This window comes from Jaculus jaculus, chromosome 7, assembly GCF_020740685.1.
Source record: "Jaculus jaculus isolate mJacJac1 chromosome 7, mJacJac1.mat.Y.cur, whole genome shotgun sequence".
In the NCBI taxonomy this organism is placed as follows: Eukaryota; Metazoa; Chordata; class Mammalia; order Rodentia; family Dipodidae; genus Jaculus; species Jaculus jaculus.
This window is the reverse complement of record NC_059108.1, coordinates 106,798,379-106,815,656: the sequence shown is the minus strand read 5'-3', so window position 1 is coordinate 106,815,656 and position 17,278 is coordinate 106,798,379. Positions and strand designations below refer to the sequence as shown.

Sequence of the window (17,278 nt, the reverse complement as noted above, 5' to 3'; positions counted from 1 at the left end):
GTGTGTGCTCTATATGCACATACATGGACACCAGAGGAGAACACTGAGTGTCTTTATCTGTTGTCCTTCCCTTTTATTTCTTTGAGATGGTGTTTCCCACTGAACCTGGAGCTGACATTTTTTTATCAGCCTGGCTGACTCATGAACCCCAACAATTCTCCTATCTCTGCTCGCCACAGGACTGCTGTTGCAGGTGGATGTTGTCCCAGCTGGCTTTTTCTGTGGGAGCTGGGGATTGAATTTATACCTTAATGCTTGTGCAGCAAGTGCTCTTACCCACAGAGCCATTTCCCCAGCCCTATACAGTTCTTTTTATTTTTTAAATATTTTATTTTTATTTATTTATTTATTTGACACAGAGAGAGAGAGAGAGAGAATTGGCACACCAGGGCCTCCAGCCACTACAATCAAACTCCAGATGTGTGTGCCCCTTTATGCAGATGTGTGACCTTGCATGCTTGTGTCACTCTGTGTCTAGCTTATGTGGGACCTGGAGAGTTGAACATGAGTCCTTAGGCTTCATAGGCAAGTGCCTTAGCCACTAAGCCATCTCTCCAGCCCCCTATACAATTCATTTTTTTTTCTTACAGAGAGTAACAGAGAGAAGAGAGATACAGAATTGATATGCCAGGGCCTCAGCCACTACAATCAAAGTCCAGATGCTTGAACCACCTAGTGGGTATGTGTGACCTTGCGCTTACCTCACCTTTGTATGTCTGGCTTATGTGGGATCTGGAAAGTAGAACATGGGTCTCTAGGCTTTGCAGGCAACTGCCTTAACCGCTAAGACATCTCTCCAGCCCATTCAGTGTTTTCTCATTAGCCTGGAGCCATCAGTTAGACAAGACTAGCTGACCAGGAACTCCAAAGATTCTCTTATGTCCACCTCCTCAGTACTGGGATTATAGGTGCCACAAAGCCCAGTATTTTACATGGGTTATAAGAATCGAACTTGGGTCCTCATGCTCACAAGTACTTTCTTTACCTCCTGAACTATTTCCCTTGCCCATTCACACAGAGATTTTTAACCATTTTAAACTTAATAACTTAAGTTCCACTCACCTAGTATTACTTTTTGTTCCTGTTTGAACAAAAAATAATGAACAAAAATATCATGTATGGTTATAAATTTATGGGGGCCAGGGGCAGAATGTGGTGCTTTGATTCAGTTGTCCCCCATAAACTTAAGTGTTCTGAATGCTAGGTTCCCAGCTGGTGGTAATTTGGGAATTGGATCCTCCTGGAGGCAGTGTATTGTTGGGGACAGGCTTATGGGTGCTATAACCAGCTTCCCCTTGCCAGTGTTTGGTTCACTGTCCTGCTGCTGTTGCCCAGCTGATACTGGCTGGGAGGTGATGTCCACCCTCTGCTCATGCCATTGTTTCCCCTGCCATCATGGCCAAAATAAACCTTTTTCTCCCACGAGCTGATCTTGGTTGGGTGTTTTATGCCAGCAACGCGAAGCTGCCTGTTGTCTTTATCTTTTGGGGACTCCTTGCAGCTGCACTTCAGGTACAAAGCTCACCAAAGGACTCTTCCTGTGCGGTGATGGGACCGATAGCAGGGTGAGCCAGGGCCACGCTACATTTCAGCCCCCTTAGCTGGACGTCGGGGTCCAGTGCAGGGACTACAGAATTGCACCAGCCTTGGCACAACCTCTCCCATGTTTCTTTTGTGTAATATTACTTAGTTTTAGTATTACATTGTGTGCCTGCATATTAATGTTTATAGCTACTTTAAATGTATTTAATATTTGTATGTTTGTGCATATATTTATGTGTAAAGATGTATCTGAATGTTTAAATAAACATTCAGCCTTTGTTCTTACTAGATTTGTGGTTTTGAAATAATAAAGTGACCAAAAAAAGTTTTGCACATGATTCTTACCATCTCTCTGACTCTTCTAGACTGGAATTCCTGGGCCAACAGCACACTTTGAGCTGTTGCTAGCAAGAAAGGGCATGTAGTCAGTTATAACCTTACCAGGGGAAAGTGAATGCTCAATAACCTCTATGATTTTTTAGGAGTCATAAATTTGTGTTTGTCTCTTGATCATTTGATTGTATTTTTGCACTTCTTTGAGGAGGCTGACTGGTTTTTCTACAATTACTACCCATAATGTGTTTTTTCTTAAGGATATTATCTCTTTGTAGGTCTTTTTCAGTTTTCAGCTGGAGTTAGAACTCCTGTTCATTTTCCACGCAGTAGGGAAGCATCTTCTCCCTGTGGAGTTCTTCAGACAACCTTCTGTGTTTCCTCTGCTGGAGCTCCTTTAGACACCGCGCACATTTACTCCTGAGCGTTTCCACCTGCAGTACGGTTGTTTGTAACCTTGCCTCCCCCTAGTGGACAAGATGTAACTAGCACCTAGCCCACGGCTAGGTCTGAGTCAATGACTGAACTAAGAAATAAATCAATGAATGCCACTGTACAGTGGATTCAACTTAACATGGATTTTATCAGGGTGGTGTCAATAATTTGTATAAAACCAAAAAGAGCGCTAACCACTTGGTTAAGCCTATGACAATTTGTTTAAGGTAACAGGAATGTGAATAGCATAGAAATATTGTTGGCAATTGTTTGCTCAAATGAGAAAAGCAGATGTTTTCCTCTACTATGAAGAAAAGTAACTTCCTCAGCAAAATGTTTTAAAATTACATTTATTGATTCATCTTGAGCCTTATCAAGTTATCGGAACAAAAGCAGAGCACAAACAGACGTACTTCTACACACACACACACACACACACACACACACACACACGCACGCCCTGATTCCTTATACAATAAACACACAGAAGCCAAACTTTAAAAACAACTGCATTTTCATCGTAGCATACTCTCAAATTATACTTCTTGTACTTATAATTTGGCTTTTTCACAGTCTTGCTATACAAAAACAAGCATATTACCAGGTTAATACCATCTCTGAGATAATGGAGGGGAAAAAAAAAAAAACAGGTGAAACACAAGGTTTCTGTTAAGCTGTAACGAAGGTAGATACTCTTGTCACGGGAAGGGATTTCTGGCTGCAGAGTCTTGAAACTATGAAATGGAGCAGCTCACTGTTTCAGTCTGTTTCTGGGTACTCGAGGACTGCAGCCATGCTGGAACCCCCCCCCCTTTACCCTCCATCTGTCCTTCACTGTAGGTGAAAGCTCTTGCTGCTAACTAGAATTATAGACTCTTGCTCAGCTACAGTTATTTCCCCACCTTCGCCTATTGGTCAGTGTTGCTAACCTTTGTAAACTTGTAAATGTGCAATTAAAGTGCTTGGTAGTACTCCTTCTGAGCAATGTCCTGCTCCAATTTTGAGAGAGCATACCTTTTACAATTCCCAAATTGCCACCAGCTTTTACAAACCATCTCACCATCTCTATAAACAGCAGAATGTAGCCATAATAGGTAGCCGTTAGAGCCAGGTTCAATCCTGCTTGGGCCTCGTGCAGCACAAATGGCCTGTTGCTTCACACAACTGAACTTAGTAAATGTGTCTTTCTGGTGAGTCGCTTTCCACAAAGCACACATTCTTCCTTCAAAGAATCCACTCATGTGATAAGTCTGTAAAGTGGAGCTTGATCTAAGAATGGAAAGGACATGTTGGAGCTAACTCCAAAATACTGATTCCCGTCTCTGCCTATCCATGAGAGACTAGACTTCAAAAGATAATAGCTGACTCTCTGCTGAGTTGTGGGCCACAGTCACATCTTGCCCTTTATATTCTGCAGCATTAGAGCTGCATGTGTCCACCTGAGGCTGTGAGCATCCCTACATGGCCTTCCCAAATGCCTGCCCTGGACCTGTTTCCCAATTCACTTCTCTGAGGAGCATCTTGAATTTAGGTTATCCTTAGGCCAGTTGTCAAAGAAAATAACCTAACAGGAGTGATTATGATATGAAATAAATGTGTTGGGTTTCACTGGGAATGGACTGGGTAAGACATGGCTATGCTCTTTCAAGTATACACATCATAATATGTAGTTATAAACAACAGCATTTCTACTGTATTTAAATAATATATTAAATAGCACAGGTCCAAAGACCTCTTTAAAAACTTAGGGCTACCAAGAACAGATGTTTGGGAAATTAATATCATTGCTGTAATACTTATAACATTGTTTACGGCATATAAAATTTACTTGTTGTTAGTTAATAGCACAAAATGAAAAGTGGGCTGAAATGGATCATGAATGCACTGACAACATTGATAAGATATAACAAATAATTTTCAAAATGCATTTAGAGTTGCCGGGCGTGGTGGCGCACGCTTTTAATCCCAGCACTTGGGAGGCAGAGGTAGGAGGATCGCCATGAGTTCAAGGCCACCCTGAGATGACAGAGTTAATTCCAGGTCAGCCTGGACCAGAGTGAGACCCTACCTCGAAAAACTAAAAATAAAAAATAAAAAAAAAATGCATTTAGATATTTTAGTTACGGGAGATAATTTTTGAGGATTTAAATTTTAAGTCATAGTTCTTTGTCTGAATATGTGATATACCTTTTTTCAGCTTCCCAGAGAATTTTTTCACAAACTGGATTCTATGTTAGTTCGGTAGGAATGGCTGTGCCAGTTTCTATAGGTAAGAGGTCTTATGAAAACTTTATGAAACAACATCCGAAATACCGAAGTCCTGAAAATGATGAAAATCCAGGGATCCACAATGGAGATGACTGACAGGAAACGCAAGGCTTGGAGGTCATTCGATTCTTCAGAGGCTGTGCTGCTGACAGGTCTGAAGGCTCCATGGTAAGCGCGGTACTGTTCGGAAAACAAACATGACATGGATGTGAATACTGAAAATGGATGGAAGCAACAAACTCACTTCACTTACCTTAGCTTGGTTCTCTCATTTCTGTTAAGTGTATTAGCAGTTAAGGATACTGTGGCTGATGGATGTGGGTGGGAGCCTGTAAGGTGGGGAAACTGAGGTACATATGAAAGACCCATCTAATTGACTCCCTGCAGGCTGTTTCACCATCTAGGCCCTGGTTTCCAGATTGCTAGCATATCATGAAAGCTTTTACAAACAGAATCACCATGCTCCCATACATTCTCTCTCCTGGTAGTATTGGCTCACTCATACTTCATTCTGCCTTCTCTTATTAGTTTACATGTGAAATGCCACATGCATGGAGATACCAATGAAACAGAAGCTTTGAGTCCAAGTGAAGGAACAGGCAGCATGACAATGAAAAGACAGAAGTGACTAAAAAAAGAAACTGGGGATGGAGAGGTTGCTCCATGGTTAAGTGTGCTTCCTGCTCAAGCATGAGGGCCTGAGGTGGTCTGAGAGTTCCCAAGTTCAGATCCCATGTCAACAATTGGATGTGACCATCCACATTTGTAGTAACCCTAGTCCCGTGGGGAGCGCTCACCAAAGGCAAAAGCTCTGGAATCAGTAAAAGATTCTGTTGCAAGGAAAAACAGGTAAGTGAGCAACAGAAGGGGCTGCTGCAGATGCACACACAAGTTACCGCATGAGTGCATGCTGCAGGTGCACACACAGGGCGCTGCATGAGTGTATGCACCACATACCTGCCCACACAATACAACACACACACACACACACACACACACACACACACACACACGAAGAGACACTGCTTGCCTCAAATCAATCATTACACTTATTCTTAGGATTAATTCTTTACAAGCTGTGGGTGGAGCACAGATAGAAGTCTATTTATCAGGGCTGGAGAGATTGCTTAGTGGCTAAGGCGCTTCCCTGCAAAGCCTAAGGACCCAGGTTCTATTCCCAGATTCGCATGGTGGCACATGTGTTGGAATTCGTTTGCAGTGGCTAGAGGTTCTAGCATGCCCATTTCTCTCTTTAAAATAAATAAATAAAAAAAAATTTAAAGGCTATTTCTTGCTACCTCCCTTTTGCCTTTTGTCTTCCCTGAGGTCACCGTAGTCTCCTCAGAGCCCTGCCAAATGCCTCAAACCATGGCTTTTCTGTCACTCAGTTCACACTGCTGTCTAGAACACCCTACCGTTGTCTCCCACTCTGTCTGAGGCTAACTACCTTTTCTTTTTGCCGTTACATTCCCTGTCCCTACTGAGGTCTGAAATCCACGATGAGACAAATGGGCCCTAATGGAACAGAAGCTACGCAGGCCCGGTACGCGTAGGAGGAGCGGCGGCTGAGAGCAGAGAGCACGCGCATTCAAGGCCATTAGCGAGCGCCTCCTGGTGAAGTCATTTTTTCCCGGAATCATTTACTTACCTTTTCACTCCCTTCACTGCAGAATTTCAGCAGCCTCAGCCAGTCAAATCCAGTGTGTGTTAGGAAAATTGCCTTCTACTGGCCTCGGCTGTCCAAATATGCATCTAGACACCCTTTCCCATCAAGCTCAATAGTACAGTAATAATGGAGAGTACCCACCTAGAACCTTTACTATTTCCAAGCATTGTTCAAAGCACTTTTAAAAAATCATTTTCTCGGGCTAGAGAGATGGCTCAGCAGTTAAAGCACTTGCTTGCAAAGCCTAAGGACCTGGGTTTGATTCCCCACTATCCACAAAAAGCCAGATGCACAAAGAGGCACATGGATCTGGTGTTCATTTGCAGAGGCAGGAGGCCCTGGCACAACCATTTTCTCTGCCTCTCTTCTCTCTCTCCTTGAAAATAAATAAAACTATTTTAAAGCTTTTCTATTTATTTGAGAGAGACAGAGAAAGAGGGAGGGGAGAGAGAGAAAGATTGAGAATGATCGCTCAGGGCCTACAGCCACTGCAAATAAGCTCCATGCGGCACCTTGTACATCTGGCTTACCTGGGTACTGGGGAATTGAACCTGGGTCCTTAGGTTTCTCAGGCAAGTGCCTGAAGCCCTAAGCAATCTCTCCAGCCCTAAATATATATATATATATGTATATGTATATATATATATATATATTTTTTTTTTTTGGTTTTTCGAGGTAGGGTCTCACTCTAGCCCAGGCTGACCTGGAATTCACTATGGAGTTTCAGGGTGGCCTCGAACTCATGGCAATCCTCCTACCTCTGCCTCCCGAGTGCTGGGATTAAAGGCGTGCGCCACCACTAAATATATTTTTGAAAAGGAAAAAAATTCATTTTCTCTCTATGAATTGTTTTGAGTGAATACAATAATTATCCCCATTTTACACATGTGGAAGTGGATTATATTCCCAAACAGTACTTCCCTTTAAGGTCTTCCTCAAATTTTACCTGCTTTAGGAAGCCTCTTTGAGGCAGTGGCTAAAGACCTGACCAAGTTAGAAGCCTGTCTTTGGATGTGTGACTTCAGTGAGGGTCATTGTATCTGTTGCCTTGATTCTTGGGAAGTTTGGATGAGATAGTATAAGGAAAACCTTAAAAACAGGTTCTGGCATATAATAAAAAACTCCATAATTAGCTAATGTTAATTTCTTCATTAGAAGTTATGCTTTTTCCCCACTAAATTCTCCTACAGCTTAATCATGAACTCTCTAAGCCCCCTTCCCCCCGCCCCATACCAGGCATATGTACTGTCTTTCTCATCTTCTATCTCCACTATGCGTCATAGAGTTTGAGGGGGTAGGCCCAGGTCCATGCTGAATGGACACATGGAACAGTAGGCATGCACTTATGTTGATTTTAGAAACAAATATTTTACACAACTTTGTTTTACAGTTTTCTCCCCAAAGAGAAGTGTGGCAAAGTAGAATTTCAACTACATAAGAATGCCTGATTAGTCGGGATCTGGGTAATGAATGAGACTTGTCTAATTAAAGCAAAGCATTTGAAGTAGTTATCCATCTCACTTCTATGAGGTTATCTTCTTTCATTTCCCCTGTTCCTTCATTTCCTCCCTCTCCTTGCAATGCTGAGGATTGAATCCAGAACCTGCACATGCTGGGATAGTGCTCTACCACTGAAATGGCATCTCTAGCCCCATTATCTGTATTTGCAAGTTGCTAGATTTGTTATTAGAAGTAAAGTATTTGGGCTGGAGAGATGGCTTAGTGGTTAAGGCACAGGCTTGTGAAGCCCAAAGACCCAGATTTGATTCCCCAAGACCCACATAAGCCAGATGCACAAGGGACACATGCATCTGGAGTTTGTTTGCAGTGGCTAGAGGTTCTGGTGTGCGCATTATTTTTCTCTCTCTCTCTCCCTCTAATAAATAAATACAAATAAATCAGAAAAAAGAAGTATTCTCCATCTGGTATTTTAATAAAATGGTTCAGCTTAAAGAGCATCTATGTGAAAGAGCGGCCCATGATTTTAAGAGGTTTAAGAGTTATTAATGTTGCTGTCACCAGCTAGTATGGGGGAGCATCCCTGTTGGGGTGACCTTGCTGTGCTCTGGTACTCCCTTCTATCCTGTCCATCATCATGACAAGCACCCTCAGCGCCAACTCCTTACATACACTTCAGGCCCTTTCTTCTGGAACCCCACTCTTGTCAACCATGCCTTACATGTCTGTAATACCTCCTTTGGAAGGGGCATTCCACCCACTTTTTTCTGCTTATCAGAATCACACACACACACACACACACACACACACATGCATGTGCATGCTGTCTCTATGTGTATGACATTTCCTCTACTCTGACTCCCTAGGTTGTGATAGGTAGGTCTCATAAGCTTGTATTTGCCTAGATTTTTAAAAATTAATTTATTATTATTATTATTATTTTGGTTTTTCAAGGTAGGTTTCGCTCTAGCCCAGGCTGACCTGGATTTCACCATGTAGTCTCAGGCTGGCCTCAAACTCATGGCAATCCTCCTACCTCGGCCTCCCCAGTGCTAGGATTAAAGACGTGCACCACCACGTTCGGCTTTGCCTAGCTTTTTAACAGCTCATGGTTACATCTCATCTCTAAATATACACTGTCTCTCACACATCTTTGCTAATCTATCAACCTCCAATATTTTGTGGTCTTCTACAGTAAAAGAAATTTTGATGTAAGCATGCACATAGGAGAATGTGCTTGTAAGTATCTCTAACACTAACTCTGTGTCGATATTTTCTTCCTGTTGTGTCAAATTGAAAATTTGAAAGATACAGTCTGTGTAAGTGTCTTATTCTAACCTAAGCATGACTATGAATTTAATTTTTAAAATTAACAAGAGGTGGTTGGGAGTATAGCTCAGAGGTAAAGCACCTTTTTGCTATATGTAAAAAAGCCCTAGGTTCATGAGAAAAATAGAGAGTAAATATATTACAACAAACGCTTTTACTGGCATAATGAAATGCAGTACATATGTGCCACGTAGGTTGTGTTTCTTTTAATAACTTGTCCCCCCCTCAGTGACCCCTTATTTTTGCTTGCTGTTGCTAGGTCCAATCCTTAGCTGAGTTGTTTTCAAAGTGTAGGGGTTTCCAACAACCATTTAGAGTGTCTATGAGGTCAAAATTATTTTAATAAGAAATACAATTTGCCTTTATCACTCTCATCGTCTTGTGGGCATTCAATGAGTTTTATGGAGATGATATCTCCATGGCTAAGGGAATATATGATTTGTGTTCTTGGAGTTTCTAGACTGTTCTAAGGTGTAGGTTGAGGGTATACATCTGCATATTTTTAATACTTCTTGCCCTTATGCTTTTTTCTGCTGTACCATCTATAATCTCTGTAAGCTATTGTACATTATGTTTCTGAAATCCTAACATTTTCCTTGTACCTGTGTGGAAACATGAGTAGATTTTGTTACCATTTTTGCAATGCTATTTTCTTTAAATATCTTAGTTTTGCTATCTAATGTGATACTGATAAAGATACTACCCATATACATAAAAACCTCAGGGGTGCTCAGTACTTTTTGAGTATTAAGGGATTCTTAGTCTGTGGCTATTTTGAGAACCACTGGCTTAGAATACAGCACCATCTCTTAAGGAACTCATATTTCTTGATTAATTAGCTATAGCCAACAGGCAATAGCAATAAATGAAAGGCATTGTTAACAACACCACCGATGCTAAGTATTATGGTCAGGGTCTGGGTTAGGTGATATATACACAGGTGCACAAGTGCCTTATTCCAAAATTCTTGTGACCAGAAAAAAATGGGATTTTTTTCTGTGTAATATTTGCAAATACATCATGAACTATCTTGGGGATGGAATCCACATTGAAACATGAAATTTGTTTTATGCATGTTATATACATCGCAGTCTGAAGGTAAGTTTTTTGTGTGTATATGTGAAAGTTCATGTGTGTGACTGTGGGTCTGTGGGTGCCACGGTGTCTTTGTGAGGCTCAGAAGATGACCTCTTATCTCACCATGGGAATGCTGGGATTACAGATGCTCCTGCTACCCTGTCCAGCTTTACACGGGTTCTGAACTCAGGTAGTCACCCTTGCACTGCAAACCCTTTATCTTCCCAGCCCTGAAGGTAAGGTTACACAACATGTTGAGCATACCTGTGTTCTAATTATAATCTATTATGTGAGGTCAGCTGTGGAATTTTTCTACTTGTGGCATCACATTGGTACTCAAAAAAATTTTGAATTTTGAAGCACTGTGGATTTTTTGGTTAAGAGTGTTTAATGTGCATGTGATGTGTGTGTGAGTGTGCATGTGTATTTGTGATTGTGACTCTGTTACTTTTTGTTTGTTTGTTTTTCGAGATAGGGTCTCTCTCTAGTCCATGCTGACCTGGAATTCACTATGGAGTCTCAGGGTGGCCTTGAACTCAGGCAATCCTCCTACCTCTGCCTCCTGAGTGCTGGGATTAAAGGTGTGCACCACCACACCTGGCTCTTTGTTCCTTTTACAGACATAGTATTGTTATCTTTTTGCTACAAATGAAGAAGGTGAAAAGGCTCTTCCATAGCCTATTAAGTGCTGAGCCCTCCACTAAAGCCCTTATCCTTTCTAGAAAATGATGATTGCTGTGAAGTATGTTGTCTGCATTACACATATTTGAAACTCTACCATTTTTAGAAAATCATTTTCAAGTCTATTACTTCCATAAATCTTTACAGTAACCTAAGTGATTCAACTCTCCTTGGAGGAATATCTAAATGCAATGTTCTTTCCACTGTCTTATACTGCTTTTTGCATTGTACTTCTGGAACATTCAAACGTGGGTTAAAATTTTCATGCATTTGGCTTCTATCTGTCCACTTTTATCATAGAACAGGTAAGTGAGGACCCAGCTTAAGACTGGTGGACTGGAACCCTTTTCTGTAAAGACCAACAGAGTGATGATTTTAGGTTTCTTTTACAGACAGGCAAAATCATATTTGGAAGCATTAATATAACAAGAGAGCAAACACATTCCCATAACTTTCATAGATAACATTCAAGTAATAATTAGAACTGGGTATAACGTTTTAAATACATACCTACCAAAGAGATGAATGAAAATCTTTTCAAAATTAGAAGAGTATTTAGCTTAACTGGGGCTCAAAGATTTTGGTACCAATCATCAAATTGGTTATGAATATTCATTTGTAGGATCAATTCTTTTTTAATATTATTTATTTATTTATTTGAGAGAGCAAAAGAGGCAAATAGAAAGAAAGAATAGGCACATCAGAATAGGCCACTGCAAACAAACTCCAGATGCATGGTGCCCCCTTGTGCATCCGGCTTACTTACGTGCGTGGTGGAGAATCGAACCAGAATCCTTTGGCTTTGCAGACAAATGCCTAAACCGCTAAATCGTCTCTTCAGCCCCTGTAGGATCAATTCTTAACTTTGACTTGTACAGAAAACAGCAGGGAGGCAGAACTGGCCTGTGGGCCATGCTTTGGGCCATGCTTTGGGCACTCTTGGTTTAGAGTGTGCTTGGACACATGGGCCCACTGAATCAGCAACTTCCAAGCGTGACTCCTAGAAACTTGTTAAGAATAAAAAAATCCTTCAAAAATGTCCTAATCAGAAACCATGGAGCCTAGGGCCCTGGCCCTTCCCTCTCTCTTTAAGCCTGATGATTTCAGGAAAGGCCGTGCAAACCGGTAATCCCAGCACTTAGAAGACTGAAATTGGAGAGCTGCGTCTGTGTATCTATGCCTGCCTATCAATCAACCTATCATCGATATCTATCTTCTATCTATCTATCCATTCATTATCTGATTTGGAAAGGGTTCTGATTCTAACCCTGCATGAGGATATGACAGACTGCTTCTATCACCTCCTCCCCCCCTCTTAACTAAGGCCTCGATCTAACCGAAAATCACTCTGCATCTCTCCTTTATCCACGGTTGGAGGTAACATCCACAACTGGGACTCTCAAGCTGGACGTTCCTAGTCCCAGAAATCTCAGGCTGTTGGGCTTTGAATTGGCTAGGTGCTGTATTTATTGAAATGTTCCTGCTGAGCAGGTTTCCTGGCTGAGGGAAGTGGAAAGGAGCAATACTGAGTTTCCTCAAGCCTCAGCCACTGCTGGTGTCTGGGATACGGGGAGTGAATACCTTTATAGCCCCGGAGCAATTTGGTCTCTGCTACCATGCTCGAGTTGCCAACTTTTATGATTTCTTACTGCCAAGACCGAAACGAATCCTGAGAAGTCCAGTGATCAAAAGGACCCAAAGACTGACATCTCCAATAGCAGTCATACCACGAAGTTCACTCACTGTGTTTACTAAACAAAACAGATGCTTTCAGTCACTTGCCTCTGCAAGTCACCTGAAGGAGTTAACCTTCCTTTTCCATGCCAACCCCCGGAAAAGAGCCCCTGAATGTCGTCTCCAACACCACTCAAAATCGAGGGCAGATGTACTAGCAATCGGGGTGGGGTTGGGGGAGTAGTAGATAATTCTATTGCCAAAGAAGAAACAAGGTCCCAGGGGCACAAATGACCCCAGAACTCTTCGGGGTCGGCCAATTGAGGAGGGGTTTGCGGGATCTGAGGACACAAATGGATTTGCCCCTTTCTCTTCCTTTTTCTGACTATATATATATAGACATGAGAGAGAGTGTGCCAGGGCTTCTACCTGTTTCAAATGAACTCCAGACGCGTGTGCCACTCTGTGCATCTGGTTTTACGTGGGTAGAAGGAAATCGAACCCAGGTCATCACGCTTTGGCACCTTAAGCGCTGAGCCATCTCTCCAAGCCCCCGACTTTCTTTAATTTTTCTCGCTCAACAAATTGGGCTCTACCTTAGGGTTGTGGCCAGAGTCGGATTTGGGGACCAAAGCATTCAAACCCTCCTGGCCCAGAACGCGGATCCCCAGTTCCCGGCAGCCTCGCGCAGAGACTCACAATTAAAGGCAGGGAGCACACGGTGAAGAGCGCGGTGGTGAGGCCCAGCAGCAGGAGGTGGTCCAGCTCCTCCAGGGGATGGGCGCACGCCTCCTTCGGGCCCGAGCGGCTGTCGGCGTGGTCCCGGGAGCCGCCGCGCGAACCCGGGCGCAGCCGGCGATGCATGGCGTACAGGTTGCTCATGGCGCCCAGGTTGCACAGCACCGTGGCGAGGACCAGCAGGGCCATGAGGCTGGAGTAGAGCACCGAGTAGCCCAGCACCGACAGCGAGCGCTCCTCGTGGACCATCTGGATGAAGCACCAGGTGCCGGGACAGTACTGCACGAACCTCCCGAAGCCCGCGAAGGGGAGCGCGCAGAAAGCCAGGCAGAAGGTGCCCACGCCCGGCGCCACGAGCGCGCCCCGGCGCGGGGTGACGTGCCGTTGGTAGAAGAAGGGGTGCCCCAGGGATAGCCAGCACTCCAGGGCCATGGCCAGGAGCTGTAGAGTCGAGGCGAGCCCAAAGAAGGACATGGTGAAGGCGAACGCTTGGCACAGAGAGTTGCCCGGCGTGGGCAAAAGTCCCCAAAGGCTCCGATTCTGCGCGTAGGCAGCCAGCACCACCGGACTCACGAGACACTTGCCCAGCAAGTCGGTGGCGGTCAGGCCGCACACCAGCACGTAGAAGACCGAGGGCGCCGCCCGCGACCCCAGCCCCGAGCGTGCCAGCAGCCCCAGGGCCAGCAGGTTGCCCAGCAGGCCCGAGCCAAAGAGCAGCCCGCCCAACGTCGCGGAGTAGCCAGTCTCCACCCAGGTGGAGTTGTAGCAGGGATAGAAGGACGACCTCATGGCCAGCTGCCACAGCGGGCCGAGGGGGCCCTGCGGCAGAGCGAGGCCCCCTGGCGCCCCGGTGCAGAGAAGCCTGGCCCCCTCGTAGCTGCCCCCGCGAGTCTTGGGCACAGAGGCTGTTCTGCAGAGGAATCCGGTGGGAGGCGTCTCCTATCTACTTACTCTCTTGGGTCACACCCCTAGCTGAGGGCGGGACGCTGCCAAGAGCCTAGCAGCCCTGCTAAGAGCTCGGACCTGATGCTGCGGGGCATCCTGAGGAGAGACCCACCCTGTCACCCTAATCAGAAGGAGAAAAGGAATCCGGGCAGCCAAGACGGCTCTTCAGGGGAGGCAAGAGAAGCATGGCAGATATGGAGAGGAAATGAACCAGGCGCCACTGGGAGCTGGGAAGCACCAGGTGGAGCTAATGGTAGCCCTGAACTTTGAAGAAGTCAGGAGAGGGGGAGGAGAGGGGCTGTCATTTGTTTTCTCAAAATAGTGGGTTAGAGTAACTGACATGTGCACGACACTTGAGCCTTGGCTCCAGTTCTTTTTTTTTTTTTTTAATAATAATTCTTTTTTAAGATTTTATTCATTTATTTATTTATTTGAGACAGAGAGATGGGGGAGAAAGTGAGAATGGGCACGCCTGGAGCTCCAGCCACTGCAAACGAATTCCAGATGCACGCGCCCCCTTGTGCATTTGGCTAAAGTGGGTTCTGGGGAATCGAACCTGGGTTCTTAGGCTTCACAGGCAAGCGCCTTGACCACTAAGCCATCTCTCCAGCCCTTGGCTCCAGTTCTTGTCTAGACCCCTGCTACCCGGAACATGAGCAAAAATCTCCACTGTTTAGGTGAGAAAACGGTGCCTTGTCCTCTGGTCGAAGTGGCAGAGGTAGTAAGTGGCATGTGGAACCAGGAACCAGCCCTTCTTACAGAGTCCACCTCTTCCCTTCCATGGCTCTTCCTCCCAGGAATCTGGCCAGATTTCTGGGCTGGACTTATTTGTATGTTTATTTTTATTTTTTAAATTAATTTATTTTTATTTGAGAGAGAGAGGGAGAGAGAACTGGCATGCCAGGGTTTCTAGACAGTGCCAACGAACTCCAAACGCATGTGTCACCTTGTGCATCTGGCACCAGGAGAATCAAACCTGAGTCCTTAGGCTTCAGAGGCAAGTGCCTTAACCTCTAAGCAGTTTGTTTGTTTTGTATAGACAAAACAAGAGGTGATGTTGACGGTGGTACCATGAACCACACTGACAGTGTGGACGGAGCAACGTGGGTGAGGTTAATAGTAGCAACGCTGTCACCAGATAGGCCTGGGTTCAAGTTCTGGTTCCGTTGCTCACTGCTTGTATGAACCTGAGGGACTTACTTAGCCCCCCAAACAAGAGCATCTGCTCTGGTGGTTTTGCAGCATGGAGAAAACTCCTATAAAGGTTATGGGAAGCCCGTCCTACTGTCTTGATTCCCAGATGAGAGAAGGTTGTTTTGGCCATGGATAGTTTTGAAGCTGAAAGTTTTCTGTGGAGTTTTGAAACATAGTAGCCTTAGCTGGCAGGTTTGTCCAACCAGACAGCGCAGTTCTTGAACATGCACTTTGTGGATGACAACGTCCAGTCTCATTGTCAGAAGGTGAATGTGACTGGTAGAGCGTTTCTGCTCTTTTGCTTTGTGACCAGTAGAAAACGTGTCCTCCCTTCTGGTATTGACTTGGCTGTGTCAAAAAGGAAAGGGATTTAACTGTGATTTGTTTCCTTATTTAATACTCTATATTCTGGGAATGAAACCAGTTTTGAGAATGGACTTTGGGATGGCTAGGGCTAAATTATGTAAACAAGTGTCTTGACCTGAAGAGATTCATTTTTTGTGAGCTCTCTGCTTGTTCTAATGGACAGAGTCAGGGAAAGGGCAGAGCTCTGGCCTTCAGATGTGAAAGCTTGAGGGATGGCCAAGGAGGCTGCCTCGAGGTGGAAATCATGGTCAACAAGTCAGGCCATGACATGAGGAAGAGCCCACGCTTTGGAATCAGTTCTGAACTCGAACACTACCTTTGTGATTCTGGATTAATGCCTCAGTCTCTCTGACTCCTTATTTGACTTCATAGAATTCTTGAGAGACTGAGAAAAAAAATCAAGTGCTTCAAGATTGGGACTATCAACATTCAGTCAGGAATTTTTGAGAGGCCCATGAGGTCCCCCACCTTTTCCTAAAGACTTACTGATGAATGGTTGGTAGGGAAGACAAAGATGTTTTCATTTGTGTTGTAGCCACTGGTAGGTTACTCATGCTCATACAAGCAACCCTAATTAACTTCAGTGGGTCACAAAAAAGTCATCAAAGTACAAGGGGGATTCAGCGGGAAGGGGACAAAAGAAGGTAATGAGTGAATGTAACCCAAATACATTATACATGTGTAAAATTGTAAACAAAAAAACCCCCTTTGAATATTGAAGTGCTTGACATAGAGTAATGACAAAAGAGAAAGAGAAAATGGTTTATATATACTGGCCACTTGCTAAGCCTTTCAGAATGTATGGGCTTGGTAGAAGGCCTTGCAGAAGATTACTTCTCTTGTTTTGTTCATTCTCTCTTATTCCCACTGCGGTAGTTTGAATGTATGTCCCCCAAGAGACGCAGCTGTTTTATTAAGGTTTATTACTTGGATTTCCAGCTGCCTGGCTGGAGGAGGTGTCACTGTGGGCAGATCCTGGAGTCCAGCCCTAAGGTGTGTTTGGAGGAGGATCTGATTTGCAGCCTACAGGTGTGCAGGGAGGTTTGAGCTCTGTCTGGGTCCTGCTGCTTGGTACAGTTCCCTGCTGTTTGCTGCTGGTTTTGTGTCTTGGTTTTGGTGCTGTTTGGCGGTGTCTCTCTGCTTGGATTTAAAAACAGGAGCCAGATTCTTCCGCCATTTGATGGATCTTCTTTTGGATCCATAAGCTTGAAAAAAATTCACTCTCCCCCCCTCAAGTATGGTTGGGATGCTCATCCCAGCAACATGGAGCTAACTACAACACCCACCTCCTTCCAATAATGATGGGCTTAGAAGAGCCCCAGCACATAATTTACATTAAATTCAGCATGTTCATAGTTTCATGAAGTCCTACTATGGTATCCAGAGAAGACCCAATGACTTCAGCTTAAGAGCCCCCCCACTAAAAACATTGCATGGGCTGTTGGACTCTTCTCCCAAAGCACACATTCTTCATACTGCAATCCTCTGCAGCCTCTTTTTTCTTTGTTTGTTTTTTTTGCTGTAACTGTCTCCATCTCCATAGGTGCAGTGCATAAGGACAGAGGAGCCTGA

General features: G+C 44.3%; 1 protein-coding gene across 1 annotated transcript; it reads right to left on the bottom strand.

Annotated features, from left to right (window-relative positions):
- Nucleotides 1-2,683: 2,683 nt before the first annotated feature.
- Ptgdr (prostaglandin D2 receptor) lies at nt 2,684-14,060 on the bottom strand. The gene is made up of 2 exons (XM_004649184.2): nt 13,163-14,060; nt 2,684-4,758 (listed from the first exon to the last, which is right to left on the bottom strand). The coding sequence occupies exons 1-2, from the start codon at nt 13,988-13,990 to the stop codon at nt 4,525-4,527; spliced, it is 1,062 nt and encodes a 353-aa protein (XP_004649241.2). The 5' UTR covers nt 13,991-14,060; the 3' UTR covers nt 2,684-4,524.
- Between the last annotated feature and the right edge of the window lie 3,218 nt (nt 14,061-17,278).

What these genes read in the sequence shown, in the direction of transcription:
- Ptgdr (XM_004649184.2), bottom strand. Translation starts at nt 13,990, where the DNA reads ATGAGGTCGTCCTTCTATCCCTGCTACAACTCCACCTGGGTGGAGACT. An exon ending in TGTGCTCCCTGCCTTTAATT is followed by an intron (nt 4,759 to 13,162) that starts GTGAGTCTCTGC and finishes TTTTCCGAACAG; the next exon opens with TACCGCGCTTACCATGGAGC.